Below are 21,708 nucleotides of genomic sequence, written 5' to 3' on the forward strand. Positions count from 1 at the left end.
TCTTAGCATTCAGAAGATTAAAAAGTAACTAATCGTGCATGCTTTGATGAGTACACAAGGAAACTCTTCATTATCCAAATTCAAAGCAAGAAAGACCCATGTAGCCATGAACAAGCTGCTGATCTATCAACTTCAACACCAAATATGAGCACAGGTCTACAACCTTCCAAAACCCCTCTGAAATCCTAAATTCCGTTTTTCCTGTAACAAAGATTAATATCCTTCAGGCTTTGGGATCTAAGTACATTCAGATGAACAAGGTCAGCAACCACATTTGTAAGGCAAGCTGCCATAGATTAGTTTCTAAGAGACAACTGGTTTATTCAGGTTAAAAAGGGGCGATTGCCCAGAGCATTGAGTATAAACAACAGGAAAAAAAATCCATAAGGTACCTCTGGAGTGCAATACTTACTGTGTTAACTGTTCAAGTCATTTACTCACTGTACACTCAGTGCAGACTCTATAGAGATTTAATTGAACAGCTTGAAAACACATACCCGATAGCAAATATTCCAGATATTTTTCAGCCATGCTTACCTTTAAAGAAACAATCTTCGTTGTGTACAATGGTGATCTTTTGCTTTTTCAGACAGGCAGCCCTGTGCACTTCACAGTGGTTTTCATAGAATTCTCCATCAGACCCACACACAGGTTTGTAATGTGGCTTGCAGTGCTCCATGCACAGACACTCGGCTTGGCCAGTCTTTCCATTCACAACGCAGTGTCTGCCCAGACCACAGTACTTGTTTTCACATGATCCAAAATGGCCATCCTGACCAAGATACCCTTAGAAAAAGAAAAAAAAAAGTTTCGATTTAATAATTACATTTTGCTTAATTGCATGCAAGATACAAAAAGGATTGATTTGTGTAAATGAAGTGAGACTGTCTTTTGTTCCATCCTTGATTAATATTAAACATAGGTCAACCTGATGTTACACAAATTTTGTCTCTTTATCATGACTTTTATACTTTTAATCATTGTCACACGCTAACTGTAATTAAGAGCAAGATCTAGCAACAAGAGTTACTCTTCATTAAAAAATTAATAGTAAATAATTACTTTTTAAAGTATATTGAAGTTTGTTGCCTTAAGATTGCTATACTATTGCATGTAAGAACAATGCATTCTCTAGAATTTAGATCATAGGATGTCTCAAATTGGAAGGGACACATAAGGACCGAATCTAACTCTGTACTCCTTGCAGGACTACCTAAAACTAAACCATGCAATTAATAGAATCTTCCAGAAGCTTCAAGAACAGGCAGATAAAATAGACATTCACACATTGAGACTGATACATGAGAACAACTAGAGCAGAATAAGGCCTCTTAATCAATATGGAGAATTTTTTAAAAAACCAACAAAACCTCTGTGGTGGCACTACAAGGACATTTCAGGAAACAGAGCATGAAGAGCAGGTCTGATATCAAACAAATGGTGGCTAGAAGGAGACCCATGAACTTCTAGTGGTATTTCAATGACACAAATGTGATCTGGATAGCGAACAGAGCTTTAAGAGTGCTGCAGTAGAAATAGAGGCATTTGTGCTGACCACAACTTGCAATTCCTTCTGCTCCTAAAACATGGAAATGGATTGTCTACATCAGGCTACCAAAGCCACCTGTCTGCTTTCTATCTGTGCTGCTGCCACCATGTAAGATAAGTACTGTTGTCAGTAGTAGATCTCTTGGTGAAAGAGGAAGTTCAGTGCACAGTAATATTTCCTTATTATATCCTCAGTTTCCGTTTTGACTGCCATAGAATAACTACAGCTTCTTGGCAAGAGAAAGGGTATCATGTGAAAATGAAAGCAGAATTGTCAATTGCAATTATCAATTAAGCAGGTGTCCTGAAAACATAATTGTGTCATAAAATATGTATAAAAAGACTAAAATGTCTCCAAATGTGGGAGAACTGCCCTTCACAGTTACTTCATTTTATTCTCTCGCTCCACACTCCTAATGTCCAGAACAAATACCTAGTATTCTAATTATTTGCAATACTCTCCTTATCCTCGCACGCTAGGTGAATTCATCCTTGGCTAACCCATATAAAAATAGCATGAAGAAGCAAATCACAATGCATAATTCGGTAGTAATTTGGTCATACTAGATTCATTTTCCATAGTGAAGCACTAACATGTCAATACCATAGCTTGACGCACATTTCTTCAAGCACTGAGAATTTACGTTCTTCACTTCAGTGGCAGAAATAAAATCTCACCACTTTTTCTTCCGAAGACTATGGGTCTATTAGACAACCATGCCTTGATTTCTTGCTCTCTTACACAGCACAAATTTTCTAGACAAATATACTACAGAAAGCACACAACCATGAAATTTGGCTCTAATGACATGCTTTCGCTATATTACTTGATAACAATTTCAGCACAAAGTTGAGAGGACTACGTATTCACCTCAGGTGTTGTATGGCTGATATAACTACACTCCAGTGATTTTTATACACATGTACAGACCAGACTGATGGTGGGTTTAACTGCTCACACACCAAAATTACTTGAAATAGGAAAACCCAATTCAACATTAAAAATTTCCCACAGATTTTTGACAGTATTTCTCCTTGTGCCAATGCATCACCACTGTACATGAACAACAGTCATTAGCTGACAGAAATTAATGCAAACCAAATTTCCCTATGTCCTTATACTAAAGCTAATCTCAAATAAAGCTTTGCAATGTCCAAGAGTGCTTTACAGCACAGGTCATGTATTCATGTTACAGAATCTAAGAACTTCTTTGAAGTGATGAAACTTTTACAGTTTGAGGACAAAGTGCATAAACCATTATTATTTCTGCTTTCTGAATTGAAGATAAAGATCTCAGATCTCCATCTGACAACTGCTCTGAATTATTGAGAGGTGTGTGGTGACTCAAAAATGTACTGTGCTGTACGTTATGAATACAGAACTCATTTAAGACTTCTCTTGGGACTTCATCTTAGTACTATAATTGAATCTGATGCCTGAATGCAAAACACCTTCTTTCAGATAAGGGAGAATATTTTACATAATATATATAGATATTTATAATATTGGTATATGTCAACATATACCAATTTTGTACAGCAATAAGCAAGCACCTTTTCTGCCGTAATGAAAAACTGTATTTATTTTGAAATGTTTTGTTGTAACCATACAGGAACCAATAGGGAGAGCCTGAGGGAGTGGCCAAGGCTAAGGGCAGGGGGGAGCAGGAAGGGGAACATGGCATCATGAAAGCAGTGGGTTAACAGGCTACCACATCGTTTTATGTATGTCTTCATTTTATACCATTAACTATTCCGAAACAATACATAAATTTGCATACATCACTGCATGTGCAACTCCTTCAACTGAAGTCTGTGGTAAAATTCCCACTGACCTCAAGAGAAGCAAGATTCTTTCTCCAGATACAATTTGAAGCCTTCAGTTAGCATTAAGTTATAGTCTTAAGTTTCAGCATGTTTACCAGGCACTGTTCTGTACTGAAAAGGAGCAGCTATGTAGTGTTTCCAGTAGTTTATAGTACATATTCAAGAAAAAACAGTTAAAAGAGTACTCTGAAACAGTCCACCAAACAGTGGTTACCAGATTACCAGATCACTCAAAACAAATAAATAAATAAAATCCATGCAATTCCAAAACAGGTGACAAAATGCTCACAAACACAAATTTGAACTAAACATGCACCCCATTATGAAAATGTAAACAAATCAATCAATCTAAAGAGCTACGGAGAGATACCAAGAAATGGGTTTAGATATAAGTTAAAAAAACAAATGAACAACCAAAATACAGCTTAAGTAAAACCAGTTTCTGCTGCTTTTCACTGCTCCAGTCCAAATTGCAAAAATCACTATATTTGGCAAATCCTTCATTTCCTTTTTTGTTTCCAAAAAAGGTACTTCCATAATTTTAATCTTGGAATAGAACAGCCACTAAGCTACAGGAATCTTGCCATTAACAAAAGAGAAACCATATTTTAAACCAATATGGGCTATGACATGCAACCCATTCAGGAACGCCTGACTGTTTCAGTCACCACCAGGAAACTGAGACCATTACTTTTCCTTCCTGGATTTATTATTATTGGAGGTTTACTTTTGATACCTTGATAACGGATGAGGTTTTTTCAGTTTGTTGGGGTTTTTTTAGGGGTTTTTGGTTGGGTTTCTTGAATGCCGGTGTAGAGAAGTCTCCTGGGATAAAACTGCTTAGGGTGCAGCACCCATGCAGGAGACCATCACCATCACAAACACCGAGTTTTTCAGAAGGCTGTTATTTTATCTAAGCACTTAGGTTTACAAAGTAAGTTAGTCCAAGATTAACTTAATTTCCCATATTTAGATATAATTCAGTAACTTAGCTGAGAAGGTAAGCAACATTGCATATTCAATATTAAGAAAGCCAGGAAGTCAGGATGACAAATAATCTAGCCATGAATGCTAATACTTTACCAGGAATTGTTATTACTTATGTGATTATAGGCACATCTACATTTTTCAAATGCCACAACACAAAAATAGGGAAGCGTGTACCCATATGAGCTATGTACTCTGAATTTTCAGCCAAAAAAGTGTAATATTTACACATTCTGAGAGGATCTACAGTACCACAGGAAACAAAATGTACTTTGTTCCATCTGATAGTAAGTAAGGAAACATTCAAATTATCATAGCCTTAAGTTAAAAAAAAAAAAAAAAAATCACACTTTAAGAACTATCACTAAAAATTTATTACACCCAAAACAGCCAAAGCAGTCACATAGATTTTTCAGATTCTCTGGAAACTGAAAACTCTAAACAGATACCAAATGGAAGAGCAAACAAAAAATAAGAGTTTTTTATTTCTAGAAAGTAGAGAAATGAAATTGTTTTAACTTTTAAGAAAAAAAAAGAACAAATACAGTTTCAAGTTGGCAGTTGGGACTCCTCACACAGGTTTCCTATTTAAAGGCTAGTTCAACAGCATCCATAGCTGAGAAAGTTGTAGGTCACGCTTTGATTCATTTACAGCTGGGAATTAAGCTGATGTTTTAGCATGCAAAAGACTCACAGAAATATATACTTTATCCTTTTATCTAATCAGTTTAGAGAAATGTTGCACAAGGAAACTTTGGAAATTCATGAGAGTATGAATCACCATGTTCTACAGTTGACCCTGGGCTGGAACACACATACACACACAGAGAGGCTTTCTGTATGCTGAGCAGCCTCTCACAAACTCAGACTGGTTTCTTATTTCCCTAACAAAATAATTGGCATTCATGGCTTCTACCCTAACTTGCTGCATTACACACATGTCACATAAAACAAAGTGGCAGCTATTTTTCAAGACAATGCACCAATACTTTGTGTATTGGTAATTTCCAGGGTCAAAAGTCCTGTGTCCAATTCCCTGCTCTTCTATTTAAAACCATTCTTTAAATGACAATTCCAGCTCTACAGCTGTATCTTTGCTTAATACAGTATCCATGAAAGGCCTAACCAAGACTGTAATCCTTATTTTAGTAAGTGGTCAGTGTAGTCTCAGGTTTTAGCAGCAAACAAAATTGATCACCATCTACCATTAACACTCATAGGGCATTAACACTGAGCATGACCCCAGTATGAACTCTGAGAATCTGCTCATAAATATTAAAACTCTAGACTTCTTATATTTTTGAACTGTAGTGTTTTAGCAACAGTTCTTTAACAAATTTTTATTTCACTAGCAAGACCAGATTGTAATTATATTGGCTGAGGGTGACACTAAATCTGCTCTACTCATTATCCAGAACTCTTGGTGTACAAAATTGTTCAGAAATTTAGATTTTTTTTGTACTTTGGTTAGGAATATTTTGGCCAGAGGACAAAATTTAAAGAAAAGAGTGGATTATTTGAGAACAAATAAAAAAATTATTCAAAATTTGCCAATATGATGATTATGGGAATCAATTTCCACCACATAACAGCCCATATCTTAACAAACTAAAGACAACTAGTGGTTCAAAGAGGGGAGGGTGGAAAACAAGGACAAACAAAAGCTCCACAGCCATGCAGGGGCAGGATGAGGATCTGCAGCTGCAGCCCATTGCCCTCAGCAACAGACCCTTGCAGCTCACAGCCCCCAGCCCTGCTCCCACCTGCAGGAGTGAAAGAAAATCACACACATGGCTCATCATTCTCTTGCTGTGGCATGGGTTCCTTTCAGCAGCAGCCAAGTAAGCTGGACTGCTTTATACAATAGTTTATTCTGGCTGTGTGTACAATTAATTTTTGGCTGGGTCTTGTACTATCCTCTCCTCCCTTCTTTGCTGCCTGCTCCCTGTGCCCTCAGACACACACTCACCCACCTTTCCTCCCCTCCCTCCCTCCTTCCCTGTAGAGGCACTGGAAGTACTGTCAAGATTCACACCTCCATAGAACTTGATGAAGACCTTCTGGTGGGCTCAGTATTTATCAGTGAGGACCAACAGAAACTGACACAGGCATTATGACTGCACAACCTTTTATCAACCTTTTATCAAGCCTAAATACACTCAGGAGAATAAGGCTCTGTATTCAAATAAAGTGACTTTCTTATTGCCCTATAAAGGCAAGCTGGAACAAATTAGGGGAAAGTGACACACTTTTAAATGCAATAACATGCAAAACTACAGTGAGAAAAAGAAGAACAAAATACTACCAAGTAATACCAAGGAGATCTGTAAATGCTGAATACCCAGCTATTAACCTAAAATATTGAAACCTCCCAAAAAAGTGCATCTGTCAGCCAGAAGCAGTCAGGTTAGCATCTTTGTCCACATTAATCTGCTTCTCTTCCCAGTGCTTAGCAGCCATCTTCAGCAAAATCTACACAATTTAGTTTCCTCAGGAAAGAGAAAAATCGTATCATACCTCCTTTCCTTGAATGAAATTGAAGATCAGGAAAAAAAACACCACATAAGAAAATGAGTAGAAATTACAATACAACCAGAACTACACAAACACCTGTTTTGCTTATTAGGCAGAAACTTTTCCCCCTTTCCAGAGCCTTCACCTGCTCCTCTCTTGCCCTTGTAGCAACCCCTTTATAGGCTTGCTCCACTCCAGGTGCCCACATCAGGGGGCTCAGCAGCTGCCTGGCCCTTGCCTCCTGCAAATACAAAGGCTTTCTGTGGCTTCCTGCCTCTGTAAAATTTCTTGTTCACTCACAGGGCTATTAAACACCTGCTTTGATATCAGAGGCAATGCCTGTGACAACTCTGCTGCAGAGCCTTTCCTCCAGTGAGGTGCCCTGTTCAGATTTCTGCCTGTGCCAAATTCAATTTCACCACCCAAGTGGTGCAGAGCAGTGCTCTGGCCCAGGGCCCACACAGCAAGTTCTTGTGTGCCACCTCGTAGCCCAGGGCCCTGCCAGTTCCCTCAGGTGACATTACCATCCTAGCAAGGATGGTTCTCACGCTCATGGGAACCAAGAAGAGGTTGCCCAATTCTCCTTCACTGCTAGGAGGTGATTCTTGGGCACAATACTAAGTCTTGTAAAAATCTCTGTCATTAATCACCCTCCTTACATTTGACCAGTGACCATTAAATTTATAAAATAGTCTGTGGGCTCCAGACATGCTACTTGCCTTACACAGGGGGAATGGAAAATGCACACAAGGTCTGACACAAACAGCTGAATAGATTTGGATTAAGAGCACTACTGGCTCTAAGTGTAAATATAGACTGATGTCCTTTGAGCAGTTTCAAGCCAGCAATTCATTACTTTCAATTAAATCCTTATCTCTGATTAGCATTAACTGTGTCTTTCTCACATATTATCTTTATCTTTTGAAAACTGTTTATAATTCATTTAGCATCAAACCAGTGGCAAAAAGAGTTTCTTTAACACAAAGCAGGAAACAAATTGCACGTTTGCCTTATCACAGATACATGGACCTTTATTCAAATGGTTGATTGCCTTTCAATTGCAGCCCAGCAGGCAATCCTCTATTCTGCCAAACACATCACCCAGTGTCACCGAGAGCAGGAAATGTGCATCATAGCGACAGCAGTTTTGAAAAGGTCATAGTCTGAACAACCTTTCACACATTTTAATGCTTATTTGAAATAAGGCTTTCTGACTATCACCAAGGGCTAGTTTAGTTCTCAGTCAGACAAAACAACCTAAGTATTGGTTTTGTTATTCAAAAGCCAAACCGATTCGTTTTAGCAACAATGATCAAAACAATCAAAAGTTTCAGTTAAATTATTGACTGATTTTTGCTTTACTTAGTTAAAATTAGGAAGGCTGGATTTGGGTTCAAGAACCAAGGTTTAACTGCTGTGTCACACAATAACAATATTAACTGTTCCTCTTTGGCAACTTTTCACATGAAGGGCAGATTTGTCCATTTTGAGATAATAGTATAGTAAAAAGCTATTCTTTCCTTGATAGGTATATGTGTCTTTCCATGTGATTAAATATGCTTCTATATGAACCAACATTATAAAAAGAAAATTTAACCCAACCCCTGATCAAGTAGCTGTCATGAAACAGGTCAGTCAATTATCCATAGTACAAACTAGCATACCACAATCCAGAGTTTATTCAGTTCCTGTGTTAGACATTGAAACAACACTGTTTTGTTGGAGTTTTTAACTTCAAAGCCCTCCTTGCAGATAAAAGCTGTGATGTCTTTCTGCTACCTTCCCCAGGGACCTGTACTAGAAAAAGTAGCACATACATTGAGCAGCATTTAAACCATATGGTTAAAGTGCAGCACCATTACTGCTCAGGGAAAGCTAAAAAAGAAATGTCAAGTATTTTCAGTTTTACTGATGTGAAACATGTGCTCTCAGTAAATTTCACATTGTCCATTTTTTTCCAGTTGTTCCTAAGGAACTGTGCTGGGCTGACCCTGGACAGTAGGTAACTGCCCACCCAGTCGCTTGCTCACTGTCACAGGAATTCAGAAGGAATTCAATACAGAATTCATTCCCTCATTTCCACTGGCAGGCAGATGCCCAGCCATCTTCTGGGAAACAGCAGAAGTAACAGGGCCACGTCTTAACCACCAATATTCCCCCCCAGCCTGCCATCCTCCTTTTGCCCAGCTGGTACCATGAGCAGAACGTTCTACGGAATGGGAAACCCCTTTGGGCCGGCTCCACCAGCCATGGCTTTTCCCAACTTCTTGCTTTCAGAGGGGCAGAGTGGAAATAGAAAAGGCCTCTATGGAAAGAATGTTCAGTGGTATCTAAAACTCAGCACTGTCTTGGTCACCAATGAGAGTATTATGTGGGCTGGTTTCATGCCAGAATGACCCACTACAGGAATACTGTGGGAGCTTTGACAGATTTTCAGGCATTAAAAATCCAGCAAAGGGCATGTGGGGGTGTGTGTTATAATCCAAACTGTTAATCAGTGGCACTTTTTAGAAAAAAATATACCTTTAAAAGAATATCATGATAGTTTTGTTATATGGAATTTCTCATTCAATTTCTTTTACACAACCAGTAAGATACTAATAATTTCCATGACCTTTACATGTGTGGAAAATAAACACATGAAATTTAATGGTGTAAAAATTATTAAGGTGAGATATGATCTTTACAAGCCCTTCAGAAAGAACAGCAAAACACTGCACACTTGTATATATGACGACAGCTCTCAGAGCCACTTAGCTAACAAACTTTGACACTAATGGGCCATGTGTGGATTTCGGAAAGGAAAAAAAAAAAACCCACCAACAGACCAAAAAAACCCCAAAACCCCCCAAAACCCCCAACAAAACAACGTACAAAAAGTAAATATTTTAGAGGAAGTTTTTTAAAAAGTGTTTCTATAAAGAATATACATATAAATGGTGAAACAATACTATTTCCCTCTGACTTTGCTGGAAGAAAACAATCTTAATTATGCTTGAACTTTCATTACTTAATTCTGCCATTTTAAGTAAGCTAGAAGTTATGCAGAGTCCCACGCACTGAGTATACACCTCATCTTTTTTTTTATTTTTTCAGAGCAGGACTGATCCTACCTGCTCCATATATTCAGCAAAGTTGTCAGTTTTTTTCTAAAGATGTTAGAATTAACCCAAAATATCTACAAATACCAAAAAATCACACTGAAAGCTAGGCAGTATTAAAACAAAAAGGCAAAATGCTTTTCCAGACCTCTCTTAGGAGACGATATTGCTCTATGGAAAGAAAAAAAATACATGGAAAAGTGAAATACCAAAAATTATTTTTACATCTATGGACGTCTATTGAAAATACCTGACAAACCAGAGATGTGCACTCAAATAAATATAAAAGTGATTACTTTCACAGAAAATAATGCCCAAGTGAGATGACTCAGTCAAGCAACATGACTACTGAAAAATTTTTCTGTGCTTAGACTAAAGATATTTTCTGTGAAATATAATTCCTAGGGGAAAAAAAGAAAAAAAACATAGTTTTCTTGCTAAACCACAGTAACACAGTTTCCATTTTATATCCAGTAGTCTTTATAGAAATAGTTTGCTGTAGAATTGATTATTCTCTTTAATAAATATGTAAAAGCAAACTAAAGTCAAACTATAAACAGTCCTATCTCCCACTTCAAGGAAAATCATTCTTACAAGAAAACCATCTATTTCTTTACGAATGAGAAAGCATTTAGCTTTTAATGGAAAGGAAAAATCTAGCCAGATATTTCAACTGTCTTGTTTTTTGTTTTAGTTGATATAACTTCTGTCTAGAGACAAATTGCCCTTCTAAACCTGGAAAAAAATACTACTTTTTTTCTTAGATAATATTAGAATTTGATAAAACCCACCAGCATTCTACATAAGAATTAATCTAGAGCTTTAGTAGTAGATAATCCTTAAGCATTTAAGAAATACAAGCTATAGAACTAATTGTACAAAAGCATAAAAGGTAATTTTAAATTACTATTCAATAGAGTGCTGTCTACAAGAACATTTATAGTGATGTGTAACTTCCACACACCTGGTTCAGCTGTTGCATTTCTTCCCACCAGAAAATGGCAGGAAGTTAAACTGAAACTTATGATCACCACAGCTGCCAAATCCCTGTCTGTTGTTTCAGTGGTTTAGCTACTGAAGTGCAGAAATGTTTCAAACAAATGAAAATGAAAATCCTGTTCTGATATTTGTTGTATATGCAGTTTCTAAAAGCAAAATTAACTTTCATGCCCCTTAATAAAGCTAAATATTTTGTTAACACATCATACTTTCATAGGTAATTTCAAGAAATTTATGAAATGAGATACACAGATGTAAATTTGCTTTTAATAGCTAGAGAAATAAACTTTGCCATGAGAATGATTTTTTTGAGCTACTATTTTTTAAAATTCATTTAACTGAATTAAAAGTCATTTCAGGTCACCAAACCCTGTTTATGCTTGGCAACCCTAAATTATTAATTGAAGCAGAAACAAATATTTCATCACAAATCCTTTTAAAGTAGCAATGCCATTGTAACTAAATTTTTACAATTGATTTTCTCCTAAACAGTTTAGTTGAATGACTGAAATTATAATCCACAATATATTTTCCTCTATGCTTAAAGGCTGCCTTTACAGCATTTTGAAAACTATCAAACAAACCTATATGAGATCTGCGTGAAATGACTCATTAGTCGAAAGTTCCTGGAATGACCCAGATAACTGGCTTTGTTTTCCATAAAACAGTTCTATCTCGACACTATACATTTATCCTTATGCACAAGCATGACTGAATTATAACTGTATGATTTTTCTTTTCAATGCTACATTGTAAGGTAACATTCCTAGAGTGCCTACATTCATTTTAAGTCATGGCAGAACTTATTTCACCATCTTAATTTCATTCTGTATGTAGATGAAGTAGCACAGTACTACAGTCTAGGAAAAAAGAAAGTACAAATAGGAATAGGAATGACTTTTAAAGCTGTTTAATCCATAAATTGCCATAGCTGTTTCTGAAGAATTTGGACATTAGTGTACTTCCAGTCATACTGGTTAATACAAACTTCTTGTTGAGTTTTTAAACCTATTCTTTATTTCATACAGAATTTAACCTGCATCACTTCTTGAAAATTCAACTAAAACTAAAAGACATTTTAATAGTATTGCTACCCATGTATTTGTAAACGAATTTCACAGAATTCTGTTAGCGCTGCAATTTCTAGAAAACAGCAAAATGATGGATGATGTATTTGTAAAGCTTTCTGGAGCTCCCATCGCTTTTTTGAAAAGGAGGTGGAAAGCCCATTATCTTGAAAGAATGCTACGTATTTCCTTTATAGTTATTTTTAATTTTCCTCCTGAATCTAACAGACAGTTTAAACAATATTCATCAATATATATGGCCTATTTTTTTTATCAACATAACTTAAGTGGAGTGATTTTTTTCTGGGTATGTATGCCTGACAACGTGCAGGTACTGAACTTCTATCTTCCTCTCTCTTCCTCATCCCCACAAGAATGATGTGCCTTTCCTTCCCACATTTCTCTTCTTGAAGAACTTTTTTGAATAGACAGAAGTCTTGACAGTAAAATTCCATCCACAGGAACACCACGAGAGCACCACAAATTAACTCAGCAAGAAAAAAAAAAAGTTCTGTGGATTTTGTATCATAGTCAAGTTGAGCTGATTTTTTCCAAATGAGGCACACTTTCCTGTGACTTGATACCTGTGTGCTGTGATAAAAGAGACACTGAAGATTTCCAAGGCAGTGATGCCAGCTGAAACAGACAAAAATGTGCAAATAATTTAGCAAAGTGTTAAGTGCACCATCTGAAGTTGTGTCAGTACCATGAAATCCCTGCAGCTAACACAGAAAGCATTCCAAGTGCTAATGACTAAACCCTTCATACTTTCAAAGTTGGAGTTATATTTGGTTTGTTTCAGTTCCTTTTTTTCTCCTCTAAGTGGACTATTTGCCATTTTATTTGGGCATTTGATTAACTTGAGCACTGTAAAAATGAGAAGTCATGATGTAGGGTTTTTTGTAGTTCTATAATTTCTGCTTAGTGAAATCAAGGAAATATCATTTTACAGTACAGACATTAACAAATAGCTCATGAGTGATCTTAGACCTCCACTGATATGAAAGTAGTGTGACTTAACTGTTCTTTGAATTAATGCATGGTGAACAGCAGAATTTTTAACCAGTACAGAGAGCAAGGTAAGTTCATACTGAACAAATGTATAACAAAACACCGCTGTTCCCTCCGCGGCCAGGACACATCACAAATAGTCCCTCCGGCGGATCCCTCCGCGGCCAGGACCGCATCACCGCGGGTCCCCTCTGGCAGATCCCTCTGTTATCAATGGTATTGTGATGTTGGCTTTTCGCATGCTACATCATTGTTATGGATTTATTGTGATGTTGGTTTTTTTATGTTCCTTAATGTTAGAAAAGCTTTGCCTGGGTTCTGTAATGTAATGCTGTAGAATGTCTGTAGTTTGGGTGGTGAGTTTGGGAAGGATGGGGGGGGTCTTCGCATTCCTGGAAAATCTTATCAGAAGAAAAGAACCCGAAAGCAGACGGAATGGAGCCAAGGAAAAAGATAAGACTGATAAGATGATACTCAGCAACTCCAAAGAATTAATGAATTATGCATGATGGTGATGAATACGAAATAAGCGATGTACTTTTACAGACGATCTTTTGGATGTAAAAGTGTGCCTTTGGATCTCTGCCGAAGCACCTGGCCGACCGTAACACCCTTGTTGCTGTTGTCTCCTAATTGTCCCTTTTATTAAACTTTCCTTAAAATTTTACAAAGAGCGAACCTCGTTTTTCACAACAGAGAAAATTCTCTCTTTCTGAGATTCACAATTTACAAGCACCTACATCTTTATGCTTAGTCAATCACAGCTTGCCTAATGTGAAAAGATTTGGCAGGTAGCTTTATTATTCTGAATTCATTTCTTTTCCCTCTCTGGTAGCACAATAATGAAATCCATTATTATGTGATTCTGGACGTTGTGACAGAAAGTCATGCTTCTATCGGAGTCCACCTAGGCCAACCTGTCTGACTTACACTCTTACAAACAATGCATGATTGGATGAACTTTGAAATACGTTTTGTATTCCTGCTATGTGAGAAATGAATAGCTTGTAAACATCACAGATATAACAATTCTATGGAGATGAGAAACAGACTACCACAACTCTAAAAATTAAAAAGTGATGTGTAACAAAGTAGGATGCTTATGGATTTGTTTGAAAGAAGACTAGCTTCAACATGAGCTGATGATCTGGAGATGTGTCAAATAATCTGTTCATAGAGAAGAGGAAACATTCAAGCTTAATAAAAATTACTATTTCTCTGTACAAAACTCCATTTTAAAACTGCCCATTTATATGTTTAAGTTGCAATCAAATTCAATTTCTTTTTTAAGTAGAATATTTCTGAGGGATCAAAAGGAAAACTGCAAAACAACCTTCAGATCACATTAATGTGAACAGTTATCATGGACAAACCACAAATCACTGATCATTAAATAGTTCTTGAGAATAAAGGCAATTTTAAATTTATGGAACACAAAGATCCCTTCAAGAACCCGTGAGCAGATTTTTCACGGCGATCTTTGTTTCTATGAAAGGGGCACAAATTTGGGAGGAGGTGTCAGTGCTCATCAGTTCCAGTTCAAGAAGAAAAGTCAGTCAGTTGCCAAAATTGTCCCCAAAAAATCTCTTGTGTGAGACACCAGGACTGTGCAAAAGGAGGGTGCATCTACCACTACACATATTCCTACAGCAGAGCTGGTTCATTTTCTTTTCACAAATATCGATTAAATTTTGATCAAAAGGTCATCCTAATTAAACCATCATTCCGAAAACAAAATATTAGACTAAATTGATACAAATGGACTCGTGGGTATATCAAAGGTACCTCAAATAAATCTAGTACTTCTGCCACTACATAGATCTAAAATCTTTTCATATTTTCAATTATTGAGTCCAGAATTCCAACACTTTGTGCTTGAATATAAAATACTCCTATATCTGTGCAATGTAACAAAACTAGAACAAAAAGTTAAGTGATATTTTAGTGTTAAAAAAACCCCAAGCCCCCAATTATATCTAAATTCTTCTTGTGCACATTAGGGCCTTCTCCTCATTATGAAGTCAACCTTTTTTGAACTACTTGACATAGTCTCATATGTTCTTCTTTAAACCCAAAGGGAGGAAACACCATATTTCACGAACTTTTATTAGTTTGTATACTCATCAGGCAAATCCAATCTCTGAATAATAGTGGGTTTTATGTTGCCTGCAAGTGAGCAACATGCCAAAGCTACTAATATCTAAAGATTAAAACCAAAGTAAAATAGTTGTAAGTTATCTATAAGGTATTGCTAAGGGCCTAGAATAGTTTTTTACGGTGTTCCCCCATACATGGTATGCCCATCCTGAGAATAATTCCATGCATAAGAGGTAAACTTTAGAGTAATTGCTAATAAAATTAGCAACTGCTCAGTATGAAAAAAGAGTATAAGAAACTGATCTAAAATGAGAAGTAACTGAAAAGGTGAGGAAGAATATAGTGTGTTATTTAAAAAGGCCCAAGCATGTCTTTAATAGTAAAGGTAAATATTTCATTAGGAAAAGTTAACCTGTCACATAAAGAATATTCTGCTGTACTACAGTTGTCCTCATGCTGTGTTTGCTAGGATTCCTATGAATCTGGTCTATGTAATATATGACAAGTGATTCCACAAAATCAAAATTGAACTTGTTATGAAGACATATATTGCACTTAGCAACACGAAGGAATAACCGAACTCTGTCCAAAAATCAACTCTTTCTTCTTGTAGGCATTCTGATAAAGAACATTACAAAAATCATTATGTTGTTTTATGTTTTTGTCAAGTATTTTATAAAATCAAAGGAAATGAACTAAAATATTAAGGAATAAAGAATCCTGGTGAACAGATAAGAATAAATACACTTTTCTGCTAGAGAGAACTTACCCTTCAGATTTTCAAATCCCACTGCAAGTTTTCCTGCATGTGGTAAAACCACAAAATACAGCAAAAGTCATCTCAGTTGCTTTCTTTAACATTCAGTACACTTCAGGGTCACAGAAGAATTTAAAATGCACTAGTAAGCATTTTGATGCTAAGGATACTGAGAGAATAACGATCATATGGAATGAAGCTGACTGGAAACACTGTTCTAGCAAGAATCAGATAATGTAACATAGATTTTTATTAGAAAATATAAATTTGTTGGAAAAAATTCTCCATGGGAAGATATTAACTTGAAAAAAATTGACCAGGTAAAGTAGTTGAGACTCCAACAGACAGTAGCCTGATTTTTGCTGAGGGTACAGGATCCTAAAACAGCTCACATTTAAAATACTTGAAGGCAATAAAATTTACTGAGGGTAAAAAGCCCCTTGGCTCTGAACAAATTGCAATTCTGAGAAGTCTCAATTCGCTGTCACTATAAAATTTTGATTCACTTCTGAAACAGAAGAGCACCGTCAACTTCAGTCAAAAATTTGTCCAAGCTTGAGTATACTTTTGATTTTCCCCATATTGGGAAAGTCTTTGCCATATGTCTCTGATATAGTGCAGTACTGTACTGGAAAACAAAATAGTTCCCTTCACAGCTTGCTTTTCATCAATACTACTCACAGTAATGGTACTCAGTAGTATAAAGCTTCTTAACCCAGCTAGAGTTAAGATTTAACCAAATAAAAATCTGACAACACATAACAGAGTACAGAAGTCTTATAATCTGTTCAGAGAGCTCCTCTCTTCCATCCTCATGAAGTGAAATGAGTATCCTTTCTGGTGTAATTTCAGAAAAGCAAAATGATGAATACTACTCATTCTGCACTAATACTCATGCACATCTCTCTTCTCTTCTGTCATTTGCAACACTTTAGAACAGAATTTTGTCTCGTTACTCCTAAAGTACAGAACCTAGAACTTCTTTCTTTTCAATTTTTTCCATTTCTACTACTCCAGTTTTAAATAATCGTATCTTCTGAATGCCTCCTGCTATTTCTTCTGACATTAAAGTTTTCAGAAAGTGCAAAATGTTCTCACTCACCCAAAGATAATGTTCATATTTATTTGCTGAATTCTAGTAAAGCTAAGAAGGAATTATAATAGTTTTTGTTCCCCAGAGAATACCATATGACTGGAGCTGTTTGTACACAGCAATGCTCCTATAAACAACATACACCACAGAATAATAGTGATGCTTCATAAACAATGAAGTGTTATTACAAATGCATCATTTGCAAACATATACAGGATGGCTTTCTATAAAATTTATTTAATATAGCCAAGCTCCATTTAATATAAGCCAGTCAGAAGGCAAATTTAAGCCACGTTAATGTGAACTTATTTCTCTAAACTCTAGGCACACTCCTGGTCACTGCAGTGAAACAAAGCAATTCACACCACTTCGTGCATCAACAGAAAACCATCCATGCAGGGTCACCCACTGCTCCAAGGAAGAGGTGGAAGCCTAAGGGGAAAGACCGGCATATTACCCCCTGTTGGCTAATGACTAATTCGAATCAGGTCTTCAAAGCCCACAAGATTCAGTCCTGAGATAGTTGAACAAAAATGAGTGTTAAGGTCCATATATCGACTTGCATAAGGGTTAAGATTCAATGTCTCAGACACTTTCCTGTTAAAATCCTGAGCACTCTTTACACCACATCTGAGGTGTTCTCTGTGGAAGACACACAGTCTTCCCTCTGCAGAAAAATGTTTATTATACACTTTGCTTTCTTCCATCTCTTTTATGAACTTACATAATTTTCTTTTGAGGAAATGACAATCATTTGGCTATATCTCATAAGAATTAAAAATAAAAGCTATAGATGGCTCTTTGAGCCATCAGCCTCATGGAACTTGTTTTCTCACAGATTTCTATCTTCTGTCTCTCAGCTTTGCCTTTGCTTTTTACTTTTCCTTGCCCCAAAATGTTCTCATTCTTTGCAGTAAATCCATGTCTCCTAGAACATGCTACCAGGAAATAGTAGGAGTACATGGGGAACAGCCCAAACAGACAAACCAACTGACATTCCGGCACGTATACAGAGGTTAGCCTGACATTACTTATGTGCAGCACATATTGAAAACATCTTCTTTTCTCTCTGGGAGATACTAATTAAGTAGTTAATTTTGCAAAGTTGTTGACTAGGACAAACATGGCAGAATGTATTTCTAAAACTACAATTTCTGTTTCCAAATTGACTCAACCTGATCAATATACTTAAAAAATTATTATGAGGGGACTGACAGGAGAAAAAAAAAAGGAAAAGGTGACTCAGATGACTCTATAAGCTTCCTTTTCTAAAGAACCCAGACTATAAAAGAAAAAAAGAAAAATATAAATTAATAAAATGGTAGCTAATAAATAATTAACTATATACTGACTAGGAAGTACTTAATTTACCTTTGGACAGAGCTGATAATTAAGGTAAGAAAACAACTTATATGAAGTACAATAACCATCAGGAGATTTATTAAAGAGCATTTCAAAATAATTTTAATGTTACCTAAAATTCATCAAGCAGTTAAACTCCTTGTGCTAGGTCTATAAGACAATCTTGTAAGAACACACATTCCTGATGCTATTAAAAAGTTTCACTGTAGGCAGTCAGCGTCTTATAAATGCAAGATGAGTACACTTCGATGTTGTCACTGGATTTTTTTGCCTATTTAACTGTGAGCTGCATTCACTAATGCATACATTTTCTTGTCATTTTTCTTAACATTCATCACCTGAAACATCTTTTAAATAGCCCTAAATTCCCTATTATAAAGAAATTCTTAAATTTTATAGACATTTGTACACATGCTCACTTCAAGTGTGAGAAGGTCAGAGCTACAAAAACACAATCCTTTTAAATATGCAATCCTCTTAAAATTAGTATCTATCTGTAACCTGTATTTAAATAACAAATGACTTCTGTGTCAATGTTCATGTTATAAATGTTAATATGGCAGTAGAAGAACATGAAGGGTTCATGTTCTAAACACTGACATCAAACTTTTGAAGCCTGAAATTGCAGATAGGTTAAATTTGCTGAAATCTGTACTAAAAGCCATGTGCTAGCCTGAAATCTTCATCCAACCTTCAGATTCCTCAGCACACCAACATAAAACACTCCCAATCTTTGTACTTTCTCCTCAGGGCTAGAAGTATCCATTTTTCTCTGTGGTCCTATCATAAACAGGCTTAGGGGTGTATCTCTGCTCTATAATCACAGTGAGATTAAGACCCTGCTTACATAAAGACACAGAAGGAAATCCTGTGTTCAGGGTAAATGACAGAATGCAGAAAGGTTACAGCTAAAACATTGTTTCAGTAAGGTAAAAAAATGCCAGTTTTTCCTCCCTTCATTCTTAATTTTCTTTTTTTTCAGAGCCTAGAAAATTTGGTTGCAGACAAACTTTTCAGACTGCTGCCTACAGTTGTGACATCCATGAGTACGCTGAACGCTTCAAGTGAATCACCATCAACATCACAGTAGCCATGTTACTGAGAAGTATAAGCTCCTTTTGTTCCTAATAACAAGGTTATATTTTTGCTGCATGGTACCTTGGAATGACTACTGCTACACAAAGGCTCAGTGGATTTTGGAAATGAGAATGTTTCCTTTGTTAGGTTGCAATTTCTCATTTAAGATGCCCTAACGAGGAATACTGAGCTCATGCTTGTGTTGAAAACTCACCTAAAGGAATTCCCAGTATGTATTAAGGATGCTCCAGCTCTCAAGTTTCAGGGACTTTAAAATAATACCAGGTTTTTTCTGCAGTAAGGAGATAATGTGAAAATTGGGTTATTTTCTTCTTTTGTGGTTTTATCTCATTTAGTTTTAAGCATATGTACTTTTCATGATACAGTCTATTTGCATTTTCACTATGTTTCACTAAGGAAAGAAAAAAAAAAAAAATTATTAAAAAAACCAGCACTGACACTCAAGGCATATGCCTCTTAAATAATTTTGTGTTCTATGGACAGTGTAGCTAGGCGGGGGATGGAAGGAAAATGACTGCTAGCATAGCAGATAAAGCATAAATTCCTATTAACTAGAAAATGTGGCATAGAAAGTTCATTTCCTATTTTGGTGGATAATGTGACCAGCTCCCAGAAAAAACAAACAAAAAAAGGAATTAGGACCATATAAAGACACATTAACTACTGAAATGAAGGTTGTTCTTATTTGCACAATATCCAATCCAATTTTAGCTATAAGAAATTATATAAAATGAGACTTGGAAAGAAAAGCACTGCTCTCAAATCTTCAATTTTTCCTGCTGTTTTTCATACTACTAAAACTTCTAATACCCATAGTCATAGATATGCTTCAGAAACCAGGTTGTCTAAGGTATGAGGTCTGGCAACTTTTTATGCCTTTCTCCCTTTGTCTCTAAACCTTGGAGACTAGGTGAATGAAACTGGTGTTGTTCTGGTTTTACTTGTTTATGGTTTGGTTTTTTTTTTAAACTGTCTAAAAATACACTCAAGGTGTACAGATAGTGTTGACCAGAGTTAAGCCAACATATGTGAGCATACCCCTCACTATGCTAATATGCTCTGCATTCACTAAACCAACTTATGCTATATGCATTGAAAATAATTGTTTTTCAGTTCTTATAGCTGTCTCCCTAAAGTCAAGAACATAATGATAAATTGCTAGAAATATAGCAATATTTACAACCCCTGAGACAGAACGGAAATATTCAGAATACAAGTTTCTTATTATTAGACTCTTGGCACTGCTTCGTGTCAATGTTGTTACTGTATCTCCAAGAATGCCTTTGATTTTCTGAGTCTTTCCTCCCCTGTCTGTGTCCTCCATTGCAGTTGGCAGTTGTATTGGTTTTGGGGGGTTTTTTTGGTGTATATAAGTGTACTTCATACACAAAACTAAACTCTGAAAGAGAGAAGCTGATACAGACTGTTGTTGCCTGATTGTTAACAGAGAAATTCACATCAGAATTTGACCTGTGAACAGCCTGAGTTCTGTTGTCTTCCAGGAGAATTCCAATTTTAACTTTAGATGGTTTGGGGACACATAAAAATTGCCTGTCTTCTCTATCATATAGTGCCACATTCCAGAAAAACAGAAATATTGAAATAGATTCCTGCTACAGAAATGAAAAATAAACAAATGTGAGATTCATTTCTTCAAGTTGAAGGCTGTTTGTCATTTAGGCAACCTCAATATGAATGCAATCATCTTCCTGCCTATTGGCATAAATCTAGTTCTTCTTTTGCACATTCACCTGTAGATTGAACACTAGATTCAATGAGAATGTAATACCTTAAGCATATAGTCTTGATTACCTAAGTTTTTTAACATCTGTTGTTCACGTTCCTAAATTTCCAATACTTCATTTTTTTCTCCCCTCAAGCAGAAACTAGTGATCCCCAGGCAAAATTATAAATAATGTCACCAAATAATGTAACTTTTACTATTCACAGGCATCTATGTAAATGTTTAACAATAGCACAGGCATTTTCTATTTTAATTAGACATTTCAGCCATGTTCAGCTGAGTCAAGTAAAACAATTTTAAGTAACTGGTTTTTTTTTTTTATTTCTGAATAATAAGTATGAGACCACACCAGCTTTAGACTCTATGTGGGTTCATTCATGCTAGTTTGATTTCTTAATGATTAATTTCTATCTAGTATACTATTTTTGTTCTGTGTATTTTAGCATTGTCTGCTCCAAATAAGGAAATATAAAATAGAATTGCCACCCAGTTGAGTTGCCCTA

The 21,708-nt window shown here is 36.1% G+C and overlaps 1 protein-coding gene across 2 annotated transcripts in view; it reads right to left on the reverse strand.

Moving 5' to 3' along the window:
• FSTL5 (follistatin like 5) overlaps window positions 1-21,708 on the reverse strand; it is a 277,053-nt gene that overhangs the window by 194,452 nt on the left and 60,893 nt on the right. For both annotated transcript variants that reach the window (XM_048304427.1, XM_048304426.1), the window contains exon 4: window positions 538-786. In XM_048304427.1, coding sequence (XP_048160384.1) covers window positions 538-786 — 249 coding nt within the window. The remainder of the gene's footprint in view (window positions 1-537; window positions 787-21,708) is intronic.

The sequence above is a fragment of the Corvus hawaiiensis genome, chromosome 5 (assembly GCF_020740725.1).
Source record: "Corvus hawaiiensis isolate bCorHaw1 chromosome 5, bCorHaw1.pri.cur, whole genome shotgun sequence".
Classification (NCBI taxonomy): domain Eukaryota; kingdom Metazoa; phylum Chordata; class Aves; order Passeriformes; family Corvidae; genus Corvus; species Corvus hawaiiensis.